At 42.6% G+C, this 21,202-nt stretch overlaps 1 protein-coding gene across 3 annotated transcripts in view; it reads right to left on the reverse strand.

The window, feature by feature from the left end:
* Positions 1–21,202, reverse strand: part of LOC146798000 (RAS guanyl-releasing protein 1-like) — a 340,732-nt gene that overhangs the window by 273,906 nt on the left and 45,624 nt on the right. The window contains exon 1 of one of the 3 annotated variants that reach the window (XM_085625230.1): positions 10,470–10,695. The exons of 1 other annotated variant lie outside the window; for it this stretch is intronic. Coding sequence is in view for 1 of the 2 variants with exons in the window: in XM_085625229.1 (XP_085481355.1) it covers positions 9,348–9,349 (2 nt within the window). In the remaining variant the exon portion in view is untranslated. Of the gene's footprint in view, positions 1–9,347; positions 9,454–10,469; positions 10,696–21,202 lie in introns of those variants that run through there. One more of the 3 variants, XM_085625229.1, reaches the window with a different exon arrangement.

The raw sequence follows: 21,202 nt of genomic DNA on the forward strand, positions 1-21,202 counted from the left end.
CATATGGCCATTTAGGAGACCTACCCACGCTGACATCCTGTAACCATGCAAACAGACCCTATATGCGATCTTCTCCTAAGAACCCAATACAATGCCTCCTCTCAAAGCACCTAGGGTATGTCTTTCTATAGCATCAAGACGCCTACTCCCAATCCCCCTTTCCTAAGGACGTCTCTCCCTCATAACATCCATGTACTGACCTAGGCACGATCCTCCCTTGTAGAATCTCTTTTACGGGACCGATGTGATCCTAGACACTGTTTGTACACTTTTACCTTACATTTGCATGCTGTACCCCCAGCGCTCGAATAATGCATTGCGGATCACAAATAATCTCACTACGACATCCTACACCCCACACGGCATCTCAGTCCCTCATGCATGTAATTCTCGATGTTGTACATTTTGTTGCAAAGTTCTATAACCACTATTATTATACCTGTGTGCTGTTATTATACAGTCCACTCTAATGCTTCATCTGTACCGTCTCATAGGTTCACTGCACCTATTCACAGTTGCAAGAATTTACTTTCTAAACAATTCTATTGCATTGAGTTGTACTAAGTTGGAAATGCCTTATGTATACACTTTGTGCTCTTTAGGGCTATGTTGTTGCTGTTTAAATTCTACTAACAAAATGTTGTTGCAGTAGGCTCATGCCCCCTTTTGTTATTCGAATAGTTGCTATTTTGAAAAGTGATACCCCCTCCCCCACACTCTTCACCTCGTCTATTATAGACACTATCCTTGTTGGGAGAGGTACTGGTCCACCCATGTTCACCCGCCCTACATTAATCATCACTATGCCCTCTCCCTCGATCCCCACATTAAGTCACAGGACTACCACAACCCCTCAATGGCCACGCAGAAACTAATGGCCACCCACATCACCATGACTACTACTAATCCTCAATACACTAATGGTTGACCAAAACACTGCCATACTTAAAGTGGTTTCCCTCAACGCAAAGAGACTTAACCACCACGTAAAAGGTAGAAAAGTCTATGATTACTGCAACTTTCTTAATGGTGACTTGATCTTTTTACAAGAGACTAAAATTGGTTATAAAGAAGTCCTGTCCATGCGTTCAGGATGGGTGACTGATATTGCCTGAGCCCCTGCAATTTGCCCAAAAAGTGGGGTTCTCACACTGATTTCCAAGAATTCTAGATTCTCAACTATCTTGTCAGAGCTGGACGACGAGGGCCAATGGCGAATAGCACGCCTACAGAACTCCACTACAGAACTGTAAGCAGTAAACATATATGCTCCTACAACAGATGACCCCAAATTCTGGGGCAACCTCTCCACTAAGCTTGCACTCCTCCCTCCAAATGCAAAAATTGTTCTTGGTGGTAACTTTAACCTCCTGATGGAGCCCCTCCTGGACATACAATCTGCTTTTAGATACCGAACTCCAAAATCCCACCAATCACTTAATGCCCTGCGCTCGGCTCACAGGCTAGCAGATGTTTGGAGACTCCACACTCCCACATGCAGTGACTTCACATTTTTCTCCTCCCCACATAACACTTTCTCCAGAATTGATTACCTTCTCACAGACTCCACTCTCCTCCAATATGTCCATTCAGGCTCCATAGAACCGATCACCATCTCAGATCATGTAGCCATCTCAATAACTCTCCCAACTTCTCCCAACTCCCTCCAAAGCTAAGTCTTGGTGCATAAACCTACAGATTCTGGAAGCCCCCCACATGGTGAAAAAGCACCACAGTAAGCTATCCCAATTCATCCAGATAAATAAAGAGTCCCCATCCTCTCCCGTAAGTCTTTAGGGCTCCCTGAAATGTTACTGTAGAAGTCTCATTATAAGCTGGATGTCCAGAAAACACTAATTAAGTCCTCCCTAGACCAGTTAACATTCAAGATTAAAGCCAAAGAGAAAACCTAAAGGGAAACTAATAACCCAGCTGCCCAGACCACCCTAAAATGCCTCAAATATAAATTCATCTCTTTAATCAGCAAATGCGCACACCTATGGGTTCATGCCCTAAAGGGCAAAACGTTATTTTACTTGGATAAAGCCGGAAAGTCCCTGGTGGCCTACCTAAAATTCAGGTGCAACTCTAACATTAGCCATATGATTAAAGACAATCAAAATAAGTTACAAACATCGACAGAAGCAATACTTAGGCTTTCCAGCGCTTCTGTTCCAAATTATATATCCCATCAGTTAACACTCCACTTACCGCCTGCTCAGAATTTTTATACACTCTACCAATTTCACATATTTCCACCTGGGAACGAATATCACTGGCCAGACCTATTTCCAGAGAAGAGATTATTCAAACCATAAAAAGTATCCCATCCGGAAAGGCATCGAGATCGGACGCTTTTCCAATTGAATTTTACAAAACCTTTGCCCCTATAATCATTGACATGCTAGACTCGACTCTATCCCACTTTGCTACGTCCGGCTCTGTAACAGGGACCGCCCCCAAAGCCACCATCGTGGTCATGCCGAAGGACGGGAAGGACCATATTGATCCCAAGAATTTTAGACCAATATCCCTTATAAACATTAAAGCAAAAATATACGCTAAAAACCTTGCAAACCGCCTAGCTCCCTTAATTCCACAACTAGTACACCCCACTCAATCGGGCTTCATCAAAGGGTGCCTAGCCAGCAATAATATCCACCTCTTCACCAATGTCATTGAGAAAGCCTCCAATCCCTTATTCCCCACAGCAGCAGTTATAGCAGTAGATACTGAAAAGGCCATACCTCAGGACGTACTCTCAAGATAGAACCTAGGAGAGGGATTCATCATGATGACAATGGCCCTATATTCAAACCCATCGACTAGAATTAAAATTAATGGAGTCTTGTCCCACCCCTTTACATCACAGCAGGGAACCTGTCAAGGATGCCCCCTATCACCTTTACTGTTCCTACTCGCCATCGACCCTCTCCTACTAATGTTAAATGAGTCACCCGACATCTCACAGATCTTATTCAATGATACTCCATATAAAACAGCTGCATACCAGAGGGTGCCCCAAAAAATAGAGTCGGATATGGGGGAGGTGGAACGCCTACCGGGGAAATTTGTGTGAACCCCCGCAGGAGACTTCATGGTCTGACGACAGTGACTAACAGCTGGGAAGAGACAATTTCTGATATATACTGTGATTCATGACATCTATGTTATTACCAAGAGTAAGATGTAATCTAATTGACAGCCAAAAGGAGAACAGCCATTGTGATGTTCTATTCCATGACATATGTATGTTATCAAGAATTTTATAATGCATCGAGGTTCAGTTGGTTCCCTGATTGTCCATATAAATAAGTATGTTTTTTTGCTTTATTTCACATTGACAGGAGAGTGACATGATGTTGGTCCTGAAGAATGCCACGAACCTCTGGTCATCAAGGCAGAAACATGTTGACCATGTCTTATAGGGAACATCTATATCCCTATTCCTCATACTGTTTTTTTACCTCTATCCACTGGGGATACTTATTACATTTATTTTCCTCTGATGAGATAGTTTTAACTCACTTTTGATTTAATTTTTGCACTCTGCCCCTCACTCATTGAAACATTGGAGAAAAAAACACCTCACGCTCCTCTCCTGTCGCAGTGTGTAAGAGGGAACCCAATGATGAAGCATGTCACCTCTGGGTGAGTGAGGGTTCTCGTCTTTAGAAAGCAATTGCTTCCAATTTTTCAAACAGGTTCATAACCCAAAAAAGAAACCACAGTGGTAGGGACAATTTGCGCAGAGAAATGTAATATCCGTGCTTATGTGAATGAGAACCCTTGCTACTAGGTAAGCAATACGACAACCACCAATGTCGTAATCTAGGCAAACCAAGTTTACCCTAAACATCAACAATTTTTGAAAACCGAGCAAAAGGGTTCAAAGTAAAGTCCAAATAATGGTGCTAGTGCACATCAAAAGAAATCTCAAATGTGTTTCGTATCTCGAATAGTTGATGGTAAGTTGTGGACATAAGGTTGCAAGTAGGTGTCCACAAATTCAGAGATACGTTCAGTCGGACCACCAATCCCCGACACAATTGGTCTGCCGGGTGGTGAGGTGGCATTTTTATGGGTTTTGGGTACTGTATAAAGGCATGGGTATCTAGGTTTGTCAATCAAGAGATAACGGAGTTCATCGTCACTAAGTAAGCCCATAGTGTTCCATTCTTTAAGCTGTTCATTAATCTCTATCTTAATAGTTAAAATGGGATTGCTAGAAAGTTTCTATATTTCTCCTATTCACGTTAGCCTCTGACAATAATGTTAGCCGTAAACAACACTGTTAAATATGATACAGTTACTGTGAATAACCCTTTGCAACTTTATCATGTGCTTCCTCTTTTAGCCTCTCAATGTATTTACTGGAGAACTGTATTATCTTGTTCCATAACAGTATATACAAAGTACTGTGTTGACCATTACTGTATGCCTTGCCTCACAGTGAATCTGCTATGGTGGGGTTAAATCTGGTTCTGGTTTCTGGTAACTCGTTTTTTCCTTTCCTTTTTCTTTTCTTCGGAGTCAACAAAATACTCAATAGATAATTAATAATTAATATATCGCATATCTACCGATTGCTTAACACTCTTAAATTACCTTAGTTGAGATAAACTCTTTAGATATGTGGGTTTAGCTTTATAATTTGTTAAGTACTAATTTTGCTAGTGAACACTCTATTCAAACATTACAGACGTCTCAGTTCCCTTAAAGATGGCGCGTCACGTAGAGACTTTTATGTTGACGCGATGATCCCAATCTAATATGGTGCGTTATTTTCCATGTACTGGTAGCCAGCAACTGCTATGAGAAGAAATTAGGTATTGACAACCTTTCCTTTATAATATATTGTTCAATTTAGCTGGGCCATATTCAGTTTAATTTACTATTATGATTTACGCTGTTCGTTTACCGTTCCAATATGGCGCTCATCGGAAACATGAGAGTTGCACTACATAGTCCGTTATCTAATTGGACTATTTATTCCCATCTCAAGATGGCGCTCGTTGCTGACGCCGAGATGATTATATGAGGTCGAGATACAGGACCGTTCTGAACACGATGAGGTAAGCGTAGTTCTAGTACGATGAGATTATTTATGATACATCTACCGTTTGAAGTGTTAACTTGGGATGGATATGTCATAGGAGCTTATAGGGCTCATTTAATTGTTTTGCCATTACTTTACGGGTTAACTTATCTTATTAGCGGCATTACACCAATATTAGGTTTTCTCTTGGCCGTTTGCTGGCTAGATTAACTTTGCCTATAGATTATTGCTGATAGCCTTTTCGAACTAGTGTCCCTGGCATTAGCGGATAAGTGAGTTAAAGTTCGGCTTTCTTTTCCTACTTTAGGGTACATGACTGATTAATAGCGCGGAATACTACAGATCGTTACACTTGAAGAATTTGCAATAAGCCTACCCCCTGAGATTTACTGGTACGCTCTTTGGTATATTTACTACTGGCGCTTAACATAGGACTTTACTTTTGACTGAATACTACTTATGTCGATAATCTCTTGTTCATTTATAGCAAGTGGACGCAGCATTAGGCCTCTGGATTTATTAGAAAAAGCCCTTGATCATACCAAGTATTGGTGAGTTTAATATATTATTTGTTTGAATCTTGCAGCATTAATTAAGTTAACAAGGATACACCTGGTATTGATCTAACTTTACTGGCGGGTCACCTATAATTAGGTGTTTAGCAAATATTTCTCTTTCTTTTGCCTCTACTTAGGACACTAGTGGCTAGGATAGTAGTTGTCGTTCTCTTAAGGTCTATACAGCTTATTGATCTTACTTTACTTTTGATATTCACATCTATTGGTTCTTTATTAGGTTCTTTCCTAATATAATTATTCCCCTTCTGGCGTTTCACTTCCTTTCCTATAATCACAGAATACAACCTTCACTTTTTGGTGAATATACACATCACATGTTTTGCTCCGACCATCATTTGTATCTATTAGGTTAACTGGCACAATTAATTGTAATAATATTATTATAACTTATGATGTCAGTATAGATGTATGAATGTTTTTCTGATTAGTAATATACACTTATGGATTTTGGTTATTATATTTTTTTGCCTGCAGCCCTGATGAAGTCCATGACCTAATATAGTCAGGACGAAACACGTGTTGGCTGGCAGGGGGCTTGCACCGAAGAAGCTCTGTCAAGAAATAAAGACAAGACTTGAACAACTGTAACTTATTTGAGATTTCTTTTGATGTGCACTAGCACCATTATTTGGACTTTACTTTGAACCCTATTGCTCGGTTTTCAAAAATTGTTGAGGTTCATAACCCATATTTACATTTAGTTGGCACACCATCCGGTTACTTTTTGTGAGTAGTATAGTGTGGAGTGGTACCGTGGATGGTAATAATTCCTCCATTTATGACCTTTTTGTGAGCTTATATTAAACCCCTGATATTAGCCACAAGATAGCAACTCCTTTTGAGGCTCTCATGACTCTCTCTCACCCCCCTCCATCCCTCCCCACTCAACTTCTATCGTAGCCCATGCCTACAATTACATGTATGTTACACATTCACCATGTAAGTATATTCCATAGGAAACATCCACAACCCCAATACTCACACTCACCTACTAAGCCAGACCCCACATTCTAATTACTCCCTTCTCATTGTGACATACGCTGTCATAGGCTAAATCTCCGATATGACAAACTATTCATTTTTTACAAGCTCATATCAAATGTTTCTCTGAAACTGTTGATTGCATTATTATGTATGTCTCTATACATGTTGCGACAAATGTATCCCCTACTCCCAAACCATTCTTTCTTTTTGACTTGCTCCCTCTGTTTTGTTATTAAAAATGGCAATAAAATATTTTGAACCAAAAAAAAAAAAAAAAAAAAAAAAAAAAAAAAAAAAAAGGAGGACCTCTGAGATTGCGGGCTATTATTTACAAAGTATTGGGTCGAGGATTTTGTAGAACTGTATCCAATAGACACTGATGGGTAAAATATTACTTTACGATATTCGTTGGCACTGACCTGCAGAACTGTATAGCTATTTGTAGTGCTGTTTTATACCTGCCAATTTACAAAATAAATTCACCATGTGATGAGGGATCGAGGCCTTGGTGGGGACGGAGGATGGTGCAGAGAGCTATCTAAGAGAAACTCTGCCCCTCACCAAGCCCCCCACCCACTCACAAAGAAAACCAAAACAAAAGTGTCATTGAGTCTGTCGCTGATATCCTGGGGTGTTTTAACAACTTTTATTGGACATCGGCTGCTTACAGCCTCCGAAAACGAGCTGGAAATGTATGGTTTACAGTGGTTTTCAGTTCGTGTTCCCTGACACGGTGTGATTTCGGCTCCTCCCTGTGTGACCATGTGAAGGAAGCCGAAATTGTGTGCCACACACGGTGCCACCCTGTAAGTTGGCAGGCATGAACCCTTACATGATGTACTGAAGGCATAGGTGGGGGGGTTACTGTGTTCATATTCAGAAGACACTCAGCTGGAGTAAGTGGCAATTAGAAAATCAGCTCTACTCTTTAGCAACCACAATGAATGAAATTCGCAGCTGGATGAGTGAAAGTTGTTATCACTCTACAGGAGTAAGACCGAAGTGCTGTGAGCTGATACCAAAGCTGCAGTGAAAAAACTGAGTCTCAAGATAAGGAGGTTAGCTGATGCAGGAATCAGCCTATCAAGACAGTGATAAGGTTGGGGGGGTCATTGAAAGTGGCCCATCCCTGAAGAGAAAGGACAATCATCACAGAAATATTTGCTCTTATTACATACATCGGCCAATTTCGAACCATTTCTGTCAGAGAGCAAATTAGCCACAACTCAGGACCATTGTAGAGTGGGTCCTAATGGTATATGCTATCAACCCTCAGAAGGGCTCGGAGCACCGGAAATCTGGATTAAACGATATTGCCCGGGACTGGCGCTCACCTCTCAGAGTAAGGGCTGACTTGAAGTTCCAACTTCTGGAGCAAAATCCCTGGGGGTCGGTGGGTGGGGTGAAATAAAATGTTACAGGTGACAGGAAGTAAATGGTAGAACGAGATACTAACTGCGCTGAAGGAGATCAGTAATTTAGGTAAGTTTATAAGCAGGCTAACAGCATAACTTTATTAAAGCATCATCGCTGGCGGTTTTTGGTTTGTTCCACGCCAGCGCCCTTATCTTTTAGGGTTGTGGCGCCACCTTATAAATATGGTTTGGCTTGACTTTACCCGGACAAGGATTACAGAAACCACCTGTTCGAGTGTGGTTGAAGGGTAGAACTCGAAAAATGACCACAAACTGAAGGTGATTAGCAGAAAACCGATACAGCTGGCATCAGGAATTCAAGGGCAGGGCTGCGATTACAAGATGCTGTGGAACTACATTTGGGAAGGTGCTTCTGAAACAGGGAAGTCATGGGAAATTAATGATAACACATCAAGAAAAGGTTTCTGACGTGAAACGGCTACAGCCCTAAACAGCCGAGCTAGTAAAAATGTACAACACAAAAATGCATGTTCTACAAAGACTGCCGCACACCATCTAAAGCCTGTCCAGTGATGACTTATTTTACTTTCCTGCGTAAATAACTGAGTATGCATGTTCTCTGCGTTTAAAAAAAAAGCGCTTCCGTTATTGCTTAAGAGTGTTCCAAGTATTGTTCGCACAATGGAAACCCCGTGAATCAAAGAAAACATAGAAGGACGAGTACCAGGAAACTGACTGACGCATGTGCAGCTAAACACCTCACAAACACCTCACAAACAAAAAAAAACATACTTAAAACTTTCTTACCACTGCAATTCTATCTGTGTGACAAATAATTTTACTTCTTGGCCCTGTGTGCCCTGCGGCAATTCCTTAGTCGATCACTTCCATTTAAATCAAAAGAAAACAACTCCAACAACCTGTTATGAAAACTTGAATCAACCAAAAAGGAAGTTGACACAAAATGTGGTTGGACGCCAATTCTGATATTACTAGGGTGCGTTTTAAATGTCCTGAAGGATCTTTGAGCGAGGCAGTTCAAACCAGAGGGATCAGCCTGTCCCATGTCAGTTTCAACCAGTTCTAGTATTTGGCTCACAAAGCTTTGAATTCTGGGACTTTTAGGGCGCATGTAGTATAATTTTTTCGTTGTAACTGTATGGCTACAAGTACCAGAATGTGAAAATAAAAAACAAACTGCGTGAACTACACAAAGCGTGCAACTTCGCAACCATCACAATGCCCCCCCCCCACCTGACTTCTAGCCTAGACCCCCCTTAAAAGCATTTTTTTTTTATTAAGTCTTGCTGTAACTTGAAATAGTAAACACGTCTTTATGCAAGCACTTACATTCAAATGAACTCTGCTCTCTCCCTAGTACAGCATCCCAGTGATCACGGATCCTAAAGCTGGGGTTGCTGTGTAAGGTGCTTAGAAAAACGCTTCAGAGCTCTGTGGTCCTTGGGGGCACTTCGGAGCCGAGGATGCCTCATCTCCGCTCGTATGATAGATTGGTGGGTTGCTGCCCCAGCTGCAGAGATGCGTGTTCATCCGACAGAGTCAGAGATCCGACAGAGTCAGGAGGTCCAGCCCTTCCGAGAATGACAACATTCAGTCAATGGATGGGAATAAGGGCTGTTATTCACAGCGTTAAAACAGCCTTAGACAACCGCAGCACGCGCTTCAAAGCTGACCTCTCTGCTCCCTGTAGGAATGTCCTTCACCTCAGAGCCACAAGAGGTTGAATGGCACCTGCTGCTGATGCTGGCCTGGCACCTTGCTTTTACCTCCAATTTCCCGGTATTTAACTATTCTGCTTGCGTGTCTTTACCATCATATCTCCGTATTCTGTTGATTGCGGCATCCTTCAACCGGGATCCCACATCCCATCTTTCACGTCGACTGTTCAATCTCTGGTCAACGGAGCACTCTTCTTTCTGCCTGTCTGACCTCAAGTGCACCTACTTTTTCGTCTCACCGTCCCCCTGCCTTCCCTCTTTTTAACCTACCAATGTCTATGGGTCCCTTTCACATCCGTTAGGGCAATTGTTCCTTTCCCGCTCTTCCCGACTCGGACCTCTCTCAAGTCAGCACATTTTGCCCATTGCCCTTTCACCACCTCTCTCGTGCCGTACACTAACATGTACCGTATCCATCATCTTAGCACTTCACCAGCGGCCACTCACCCTCGTTCACGGTGTGTCAAGGATGCTATCCATTGCAGGCAAGGAACATCGCCCCATCTGAGGAACATCGCCCCATCTGTTTAAGTAGAGATATTCAACCATAATCGGATACAGAGGCTCCCGTATGCCACTGGGCTCCCTCACCAACGCACCTGCTGCATTGTTCATTTTGCCGAACTTGCCCTCCCTCCCTTCTGTGTCTTTTCTTTAGCCCTTCGGGCCTTGGGCCTCACTCTTTTACGCCTTCATTGCCCCATCGGCCCCCACTCTTTCCTTTGAACCTTACCTGTTATCCGTCTTATATCCTCTGTCTTCTCGGGTACTTTCACAAACTTCCAGCAACGTGTCTCTCGTCCAATAATCCCTGTTTCCCGCGCTTTTGTGGCCTCACACTCACCCCTCGCCTCTCCATGTCTTCAGCTCCACCCTTGCCCACCATCTCCTGCCCCCTTCAAGCTCTGTTTGTCTTCCCTTCCTCTCCAGCCTCGTGCACACACCACCCCTGCCCTGCTCCTTCCTCTCTCCCGGGCTCCCGCTCGCCCATCTCCTTGGTGATGCTGATGTCATGGTCGCACCTGCACGAGCACTTTTAATGTGCAGCTCACCTGTGTCTAATTGTTTTGTTTGAGCTCTTTGCGCAGGCAGCAGCATCCCCCGGGAAGGCCGCTCAGACTGACGCGTCCCGCGCTGACGCTGTACGTGGCGTTGAGGCACGCGGGTGGGCAGGGGACAGACTGCTGAGGCTCACTGCCGGGCGCGCAACACCCATTGGACTCAAAGTGCTTCAGCCCCCCCCCCCCCTCGTGTGTGGCAGCCCGGGATGAGACAGCTTCCCGATCACACACACAGCCGCACCCGATCACTTCACAGGTCTTTAAAAGACCATTTGCATGTTAATGAGGCCTTGCTGTTGTTTCACCCCTTCTAAGAGCCCCTGCAGCGCCACTCTGCCTATTGCTTAAAGATTTAGCCACCCCCCCCCCCCCCGAAATCAGCTCCACTCTGCCTATTGCTTAAAGATTCAGCCCCCCCTCCCCCAAATTTTTTCTTAGCCCCCCCGAAATTTGGCTGTAGTTGCGCCTCTCCTCACTGGCCTACAGGGAAATTAGCAAATTTTGATGCCATCCAGTGTATTTTCAATGACTAGCGTGGCGAGGGCTGGGAGTCACCTGCTGGGCCAAATTCAAAAGATGTCACCCCAGACCGTTGTCTCTGAATGAACGGAGGGACACAGACAGAATTAGTTGATATAGTATTCTTTTCAGCCTGCTGTCCCCAGAAAAGTAGTGTGTAGGATTGTCACGATCCAGGAGTCCCCCCAGAGTCGCAGTAGTCAGATTTCCAACTCACTGGGGCAAGGACCTGCTCCAATGCACCAACAAAAATTAGAAATCTAGCTGTACTGCGACTGGTGCATATCCCACTAGGCTATTCTGTGTAGATGGTACTTTCTGCTCACGATTAGTCCACCTAAATAAGCTCAGGGGCACAGTGGAACTCCAAACCCTCTTTTGTAAAGAATAACAAACTCAAAATAGCGCTAAAAGTTGGTGGATAAAGCTTTAAAATGCGTATTTCGAAAACCCAATTCTTGAACATAGAATATGAGCAAGTAACCATACAGAATGTGAAAATGAATGCAGCAACAGTCCTAAGATGGTTAGAATGTTCCTAGCATCCTAACACCCAATCGCTACTTCTAAACACTATGCTCAAATTTAGCAAAAGCATAAAAGAGCAATATTGTCAGAACCCCATTCAGGCCCTTTACTCCTGATGTCCCGGGGGCCTGATCATCTATGGCTCCTGACCAACTAGTCCAAATACCTCTTCAGCACTTGACTCTCAAGAATAGTGTGGTCCGAGCAGTTAAAGGCTCTCTCGGAGGAAGGTGGATACAGGGGGGTGAACACAGACTCACAACTTTAAATATGCTAAGCACCAGCAATACATTATTGTCCAGCCAAATACTCACTTTAATTAAAAAAAGAGAAGTATTTTATTTTACTGCTATTACTACAAAGGGTAATATGACATTTACAAACCACTACACAGTTCCACTGAGGTTATGGCTCTATTGCTTTGCAGGTAGTTCCCTGTGTCCTACTTTCTCCTCACTGTTGTGATCATGGTTATTCCCTTTTCACTTTAGGCAACATCCAGGGTAAGCCCCACTAGTAGATTGAGTCTCAAGAGTTCAGTCTGACTCTGTATAAAAGTCAAAAGTGTTACAGCGGTGCAAACTGATACAGCCCCACTGAGGTAGAAAATGCAGCCTTCTCCTTGGCATTTGGTGCCAAAGCAATCTGCCAAATTCCACTGGTAAGAACCAAGGTGCTAAAGTATTTTGCAGCACCTAACGATCTACAAGCTCATCTGCTCTTGGAATTGGAAGAGCATCGGTTTTGGTTACCTCACTGAGGACTCGGTAGCCCACACTGAACTGCAAGTCAGTATACCCTTGCTTTGGTACTAGAACACAGGACTAGACTACTAGACTACACGTGAACGCGACTAGCCGGCGCGCTCTTTTGAACCATGGATCGTATATAACGGTCGTAACGCTGGCCGGCCGGCAGTAACTTCGTTTGATTTCTCGTCTGGTCGCCTTTCCGTCAAGCTATATATGATCTTGTGCTGCCAAATTACGGTAAGATTGATCGCGGTTATTGGTATCTTATGCCTCAGTGCATATGGCTTATCCGCATCGCCTTAAAACTCTTAGCGGTGGGTCATTTGAGTTCGTTATGAATGTTGCTTTGCAGATAGCCACAGATGAGTATGGTTTAGCGCAGCCCCTAGTAATTGTTTCTGCGGCCTGGACATGTCCCGTTAAGAGGTCTGACATGTGCCCATACTCAGACATTTTATATTACATTGGGGCTAATACGTGGTGCCCTAGTGACACGAGATAAGAATTACCGTTATGGCTTAAATCAAGCATGCCCCTAAGTGAAGGGAGTCTAATGTGATGCATTTGTCAATGACTCTGCCTATAAATCTAATGGCTAACTATCATACTGCAGTAGACATAAGGACGTGCACATGGGATCTCCGTTACATGAAATATAGGATGATACCACCTAGTGACGCATGCACGTCCTAAATGCGCTACGTATGTGACTGTACTAGACAGTATCTTCTTAATAATTAGGCCCAGAATTTATAAACCCCACTGTGTCTCTCACTTTTTAGTATCGCTAGGCTTAGACCCATACAATTTAACAAATATTAGCACTGAGACATCGCCGTAGTGGAATGGCGCAGTGTAACCAAGTATGATTCACAGATTCTAACAAACCGACTCCATTAGGTATGTTGAATTTCATGAGCCCAACGTAACAGCAGTTTAAATAACATCCGTTTTTCATGGTTCAACAACTTTTGGGATTTTCTTTTCTCTTTCATAGGATTTCGCATTTTGCTGACAATATATATGCATACACGTTTCGTCTAATTTACAGCTCATATGAGACTTCTAGGTAAGATGCCATTGACCCTCTGTAAACCTGATACTATTATATGTAATCGGGTCAACAGTACTCACAATACTTATTGTTTCATCTATCCTGACAGAGTGTGGCAGAATAATTTAGAAATATAGTCACAAAAAACAGATTCTGCCAGTGGCCTGTCTCTTGCAGAGTATCAGCACTAGTAAGTACCCCTTGCCTGCCACAAATTAGGCCTATCTTGCAACATAGGGTAGCCACTTGGCGAATTCTCCTTCTGTCAATTAATGGTGGTTTTTACCCCTTTTTCCTTTCTTTAAACTGTTCACTATGACACACTGTGGTGGAGGTATAATCTTTCTGAATTCTATCTAACGATCCTCCCTCAGTAAGCACGGGAAGGATTCTTTGGTTAATCTTTGGGGTATATGGAGCACATTTCTCGGTGTTCTGAAAGTTTAGGTATGTGAAATCTGTCTTGTCACAACCTATCGTACTCAAATGTGAATTAAAGTTTGTGCTTTAAGGTCCAATCGATAAAACTTGTTCTATACATGGGCTGTGAATTTATTGTGCTTATACTTTTTAGGTATACCCTGGGTGTGTCAATATTGGTCTGATATCTGGCAAAGGTCCTGAGGAAGGTGGTGTTACCATTCTCTAAGCCACCGAAACGCGTGTCGACCAATGCTGTTCAGATCCTGCTATATGCTGTTACTTTAATTGGTCGCTGAGATTATACAACCCTTTGTCTCCCACCCTCCAGATATATGCACTAATTAATGTGGTGTGAGTGTACTTGAGTTGGAATGCATGTGAGGTATTGTGTATGAATGTCTTTTCTTGTTTCTTTACCCGGGGGTTACTGATGCAAAGATTGTTTTACAAGCAAATGTCATGTCACAATTATGCAACATTGTCTGTAGATGTTTAATACATTTATTTTACGAAAAAGTCCAAAATACTTATGGTTACCCACATATATTAACATTAACAATTGACTTACTGGGATATTCACTTTTATACATATATTATTACAACTTTTATCCTACAGAGAGTACAACCATACTCATATGTTGTGTTTCCGAGATCTTTCAACTCAAATAGCATGACTTATATGTATCACTAGGCCGTCTTTACAAATATGTCCTTTGACTTGCGTATTTGCACATTTGTGACTGATAGAGTTCATAGTACCTACTGTAAATTTGTACGGCCACCTAACATTCCAACATGAGCTGACCACATCAATTTTTAATATGAATTACAACACGTATGCAATGAAGTTTTGTTTATACCAGACAGGTTAGAATGTCATGTATAAACGGTATCACAGGGGCTCCAGTGATGATTTTCTTTCACACATAACTATGTCTATTCATTCACCTATCTATGTTCTTTTCATGGTGTTATTTCGCAATGTAATTTACTGAGATGCATTTATGCAGTTTAATGTGGTTATACACTTTGCACTTAGAAATTATGCACCAATCAGGGGAAATGGGGTATGACAAATAATACTCGCAATTACACAGAACAAATGTCCTATTTGACATCAACACTGTCCACGTTGTCAAAGGGTGTTTATATATTACCATACTGTGTATCCCCCCAGGCACTATGCACTTTAATACATTCGTTTCTGAGGTTTAGAGACATAGTGAAGCACAAGGCAACAAACTAACATGCATTAGTTCCATTCAGATTAGCAACTTGTTCCAAAAAACCCAAATCATGGTATTCAAACCATAATTTCCTTTTAATATGCATTTTAAATGGTTTTAAGGTTTTTAAATCTTTCCTGTCAAATTACCTGTATTTTACTCGTTGTATTTTACACGTAGTCTTAACCTGGAACGAGTACGGAACTACCAACTACTTGCTAGCAGTCTGTCATTCATGTCAGTTGATTTAATATATGCCAATCAGCTTGCTTGTTGTTCATACCATATAAACCAATGAAATGTAACGTTACTGTGTCATGTGATCAAGGCCCATGGTGGGGCTGAAACGCGTCATGGCGGCAAGGTGATTTCGAATAAAACTTATTTTCTGCACGAAACTGTGGTCCGTATCCGTTGTCAGAAGCGACATTAGCGGAATTTCTGGATACATTTATTTTATATGTAAAATTATGTAAAAGAAAGTATAAACATATTTTTGATAAAACAAATGTGAATATTTATAAACATGGTTATGTTTTTGGACTTTGTTGTTGTTTAGTCTATATTCAGCTCATGTTAAATTCAATTTCAGTTTGACAAAAGAAATATAGGTCACGAGGGAGCTTAATCAGATTGTGTTGTTGTTTTCCCCTCTTCTCCCTGACCTTAAAATAACTTGCTCAGAGGGGTCCCCTTATGTTGCTTAGCATTCACAGTTTTTGAACTGTGGGACTGTGAGACACATTTTTGTGTAGTTTCACTATCATTGTTAGTATTGATTGGACCTTTTTGAACATTATAATTTTCTCACTTATTTTGCTTGCACACCTTAGATAAGGCTTTTTTGTTTGTTTATGCACTTGTATTATATTTTGATAGATACTTAATTGGTATTGGTGTAGTTTGGTGATTGGGACAGACAACTTTTCTTAATTTACTCACTATCTGACTAGTGTCCAGCATTTGGACTTGGCACTCCCTGCAATGGAGGGTCTTAAAACCTTTGGATTTACGGACGAAGACTTCTCCACACCGATAGAACAAGTGATGTCAAGTGACAATCCATCTTCCTCACATCAAGGAGACAATGAGGAATGGAACAATTTGCTAATTTTGAGAAAAAAACTTAAACGTATGGAGTCTCATGCACATTACATGCTTGAATACCTACGAGCAGGAGTTATACCATCTGGTCTAAGGGTACGTAACGTCCCGGCTTTATTTGTAGAAATCCGCAAGATCCTGGAGATTGGATGATTCTCATAATAGAAACAGCAAGAGAGGTCATGGCAGTTTTGAGCCAAGAAATAACAGCACTGGAAGACAAATTAAACACCTCTATGGCCCTTGAAGAAGCGAAAGCAAGACTTGAGAGAATAAATACAGATATGAAGGACTTTGAGATCTACCTAACAAATAAAAAATCAGGTGGTATACTAAAAAAACAGCATACCCGTACCTGAACTTGTCCTATTGCCAAGATTGGAATCAAGGCCAGGGTTACCAAAGTAATGCAAATAACTACAAAAGAAGAATTATCAACTTCTCTGACACATACTCGTCAGACTCTGACAATGAGAACGCTCATGAAATGGCAGGAGCTCAATACAACCCTAGATCATACATGGGTAGACAAGTAGTACAACAACCGTTTCTTGGTCAGTCTCTTTTTTTACAGAGGACAATAATGAGGGAGGAACAAAAGATGGGCATCAGACAGGAGGGAACCACACAGATGGCCCCACAACATCAACAACCATACCTGAAAACACGCAATCAACAGTACTGGCGGTAGAAAGGTCAACCAGTAAGGGTGATCAAATGAACAAAGATGTCTTACCCATTTTCAATCTTTCCTCAGTCAATCTTACCATGGAGGAATGTGCTGTTCTCAGCCGTGGCCTCTCATTTGTCCCTAGTACTCGCCCTGACGTTTTCAAGCTACATCAGGATTTATTCTCCTTTTTCAGGAAAGTTAGACTTTAAAAATTCTTTTTGGACCAGCCAATGGATCAAAATGAAGACAACCAGTCAAAATGTAAACCCCGTCCCACTTCATACAATCACTGGATATGGTGGGACCAGAGGTTAACATCTTTGAGCAGAATGTGATTAAAGAGATAGCTCGCATTGTTAAACATCCCCCCACCACGCGCAGTAATCTATCGCACATAGAAAATGTGGCCTTGAACAACATCAAACACAATAAAGACCTGATTATTAAGCCCTGCGACAAGGGTGGCAGGATAGTTGTTATGAATAAATCAGATTACAATGACAAAATGTCAAATATGCCCGCGATCCCAAAATGCATTACAAAAAATCACATCCTAGAGAGCTATCAAAATTGAAAACAACTATTCAAGATGTGACTCAGAGAGCGTTAGATCAAGGATATATTTGACAGGAAGAATACGGCTTTCTTAATAAGTCCTGCCCCAAAACACCAGCTCTATATGGGGTGCCAAAGACCCACAAAAGTGTACTTGATCCTCCACTACGCCCCATCATTTTCACTATTGGCTCAAGCACTGAGACGCTTTCTAAATATTTTGACTCCGACCTATGTCCCCTTACACAAAATTACGCCTCCTACATCCGGGATACGGGTGACATTATCAATAAAATTGAAGGTATGCCATATAACCCAAACACAGAAATACTGGTAACGCTTGACATTGAGGCGTTATGTACTAACATCCCTCAATGTCAAGCGTTACAGGCAGTGGCATAACTTCTACAGAGATCTCCAGGAGATAGACCTGATGTTTTTATACTTGAATGCCTTGAGATAGTCCTGATGAATAATTTCTTTGACTTCAATGGATCCATACACCAACAAATAAAGGACACCAGTATGGGAGCTTCGTGTGCTCCTAGCATAGCGAACACCTACATGGGTGAATGGGAGATCAAAAATGTCTTCAATGAGGCGGCTCCCTTTTTTGACAATGTCAGCACATGGAGACGGTTCATTGATGACATCTTTTTTATTTGGAAAGGTGACAGTGATACACTGCATGAGTATATATTGTGGCTCAATGCCAGTGATAGTAATCTGAATTTCACTGCCAAGTCTAGTTCCAATCAAGTGGAATTTTTGGAAATTATGATTTCTGGACCCAATAACATACTGGAGGTCAGCCTATTCAGGAAACCAACGGCAAAAAACACAATATTGCAATACCAAAGCTTTCACCCTTCATGTCAGAAAGATTCAATCCCCTTTGGGAAATTTTTGCGGGTGAGGCGTAATTGCACCAACATAATTGATTTTCACAAACATGGAGATGCTTTAAAGACACGACTGCTAGCTAGGGGTTATTTTCATAGTCTAGTCAGACATGCCTACAAAAGGGCTAAATATTACATCCGTGACGCCCTTTTACAGACAACACACCGCCTTTCTCAAAACCAAGTTGTATGTGTCATCAATCATTCCCCGCTTAACTACAAAATCAAAAACATCATTTATAAAAATTGGAAGATCCTGAACACCAATGAAAATGAGACCCAGTTACAACTACCTATGGTGGCCTATCGGAGGAATCGCAATTTGCGATTCATTCTGGTACATACCAGTCCTCCACTGCACAGCAACTTACAACAGACTACTATCACTGGCCTACCAGCCATTCTAGGCAATCACAAATGTGGGTCATGTCATGCCTGCAACACTGTGATTGTCACAGAATCCCTCTTGTATCAGGGACACAACATAAAATTAAGAGATCTTACCAATTGTAGGAGTCAAATATTATATATATGTTGTTGTGCCCATGTAAGCTAGCATACATTTGGGAGACATCGCGCAAATTTTGCACAAGATATAGCGAACACAAATCAGCCATTCGCACATGCAAGACTACAGCCCCGCTTGTCCAACATTGCTTAGATAAGCACCATTCAGAAAAGGACCTCATGTGATGTATTTTGGAAAAGATTAAAAGTCAAGCAGGTATCCCGGTTGAAATTACCCGTAAAAGAAGAGAAACCTTTTGGATTTTCACTTTGGATAGCGTGAAACAGGGACTCAATGAGGATATTGTATGGAATGTAACCAGACCCTGGTAATATAAGTATTATCAGTATCCTCGCAGATCACATATACGTCTCCCTATAGTGAATCCTTTATTCTATGTATTTCCTTACATCTTCCCTAAGATTCTAATAGAGATTTGAATTTTTATCACTTGATTTTGTGACCTACTATCTTCTGCCCTGGTTATAATTATATTTGTTGCGACTCTCATATTGGGTAACTCGTATGATATTTGATACATCGAGTCATTTAGCTTAGCTATTGACAGTAGCCCATAATATAATTATCTGAGGCATATGCAGGAAGCCTTTTTTTGGCAACCTGGATTCTTAATTTTTAATATCTCGTTTTTTTAGTTACTAATTCCTTTTTTCTCTTTTATCATCTTGAAGAAATCCCCATTGTAGTCACTGTTCAGCATTTGCTGTATGTGGTTAGTACCTTTGTATTTTAAAACAGCTGCACGCATATACAATGGCGTGATGTAGCACTCGATCACAGCCATACCCATTGTGTGATATCCAGGACTGGGGTATGTTTCTCTTATAAACAGGTTAAGTTAGTCTCCATCAGGTATAATGCGCTGGTGTATTTAATTCTACAGCAGGAGTGGAGGCGAGGATTATGTATTTCTTTCCTCACATTTATTAAACAGCAAGTTCAAAGATACATAAAAAAACTGTCCTTGAACTACAACTCCCATGAACCTCTGGAGTAACCATGGCCACCAACAGTCCAATCCTCTGAGGTAGCGCTAGTCCATATGCAGTTGCCGTCACCGTAGACCTTCCTCTTTTTCTTCACTGCTGGCCCGTCAGTTAAGTCCCTTCACTCCTTTCCTGGTGGTTTGGGGATTTGGCTTGTTGGGCTGTATTGGATTGTAGTGGAGTTTTGTTGCCTTTTCTTGCCTTCTCCTGCTTCCATGCGGTCTTTAGCAGCGGGTGTTCTATCCCGGTGCTGCAGCGCAGTAGGCTTCTGCCCGAGCGCGTTATTTTGGATTCAGCGCGGGTGCGCTAGGTGGAGCTGTTTCGCGCCTCCACCGTACCTCCTCGCTCCACAGCGCCGGTTGCGCCGCTTGTGGGCAAGAAGCGCTGTGGGATCAGAGCGGCCTCCCGCTCGTACCTTGACTCCCTTTCCCCCTCGCCTGACACCGCCGCCACGCAGTAAGTTTGACGGGCTTAGCCCTGTGATTAATTTGCATATTTGCCGATCCTCGGCTCCCGCTTGTCCCGGCTGTGTGTGACGGCTTCTCTGGGCACCGGCGAGGGGGCGGGCCCCCCTTAACTTTTTTGAGGCTTTTTTCTGGGTGTCCTCCCCTCATTTTTCAGTATGCAATCACAGCGTGAGCATGATTACACTCCCTCTTTATCCTCTGAGGAAGATCGGTTTCCCCAGCCACGCAGACCTGCAGAGATGGACAGGCTCCTCTCTTCGGCCATTGCCCAGGCGCTTGCCCCTCTGCAGGAAAGCGTTGACAGACTGTCCGCCCATGTTTTCAAAGGCACTGGAATACTGGGGGACGGGGGAGCCGGGCCTAGCGGTGTGCTTACGGTTCACCTGCGCAAGGCACCTAAGCGTGATGCGGGGCACCTCGAGGGCTTGCCTGGCGGAAGCCTTCCAGAAGAATACGCGCACGCTTCGTGATGCACCCTTCCGGAAGGACGAGTTGCCCGGAGCTACTGGCGACGATGTCGCCACGGATTTCGACCCCGAAGAGGGGTTCCCCAAGGTGGGTGAGGGGGAATGTGATGATGATGAGGATGATTCCTCAGATGGGTTCCAGGAGCCCGATGGGTCATGGCGCCCGCAGTCTTCAACCTCATCCATTGGGGAGGGGGAGGGCCCCTCGTCTGACATGTTT

Source organism: Triturus cristatus, chromosome 9 (assembly GCF_964204655.1).
Source record: "Triturus cristatus chromosome 9, aTriCri1.1, whole genome shotgun sequence".
Classification (NCBI taxonomy): Eukaryota; Metazoa; Chordata; class Amphibia; order Caudata; family Salamandridae; genus Triturus; species Triturus cristatus.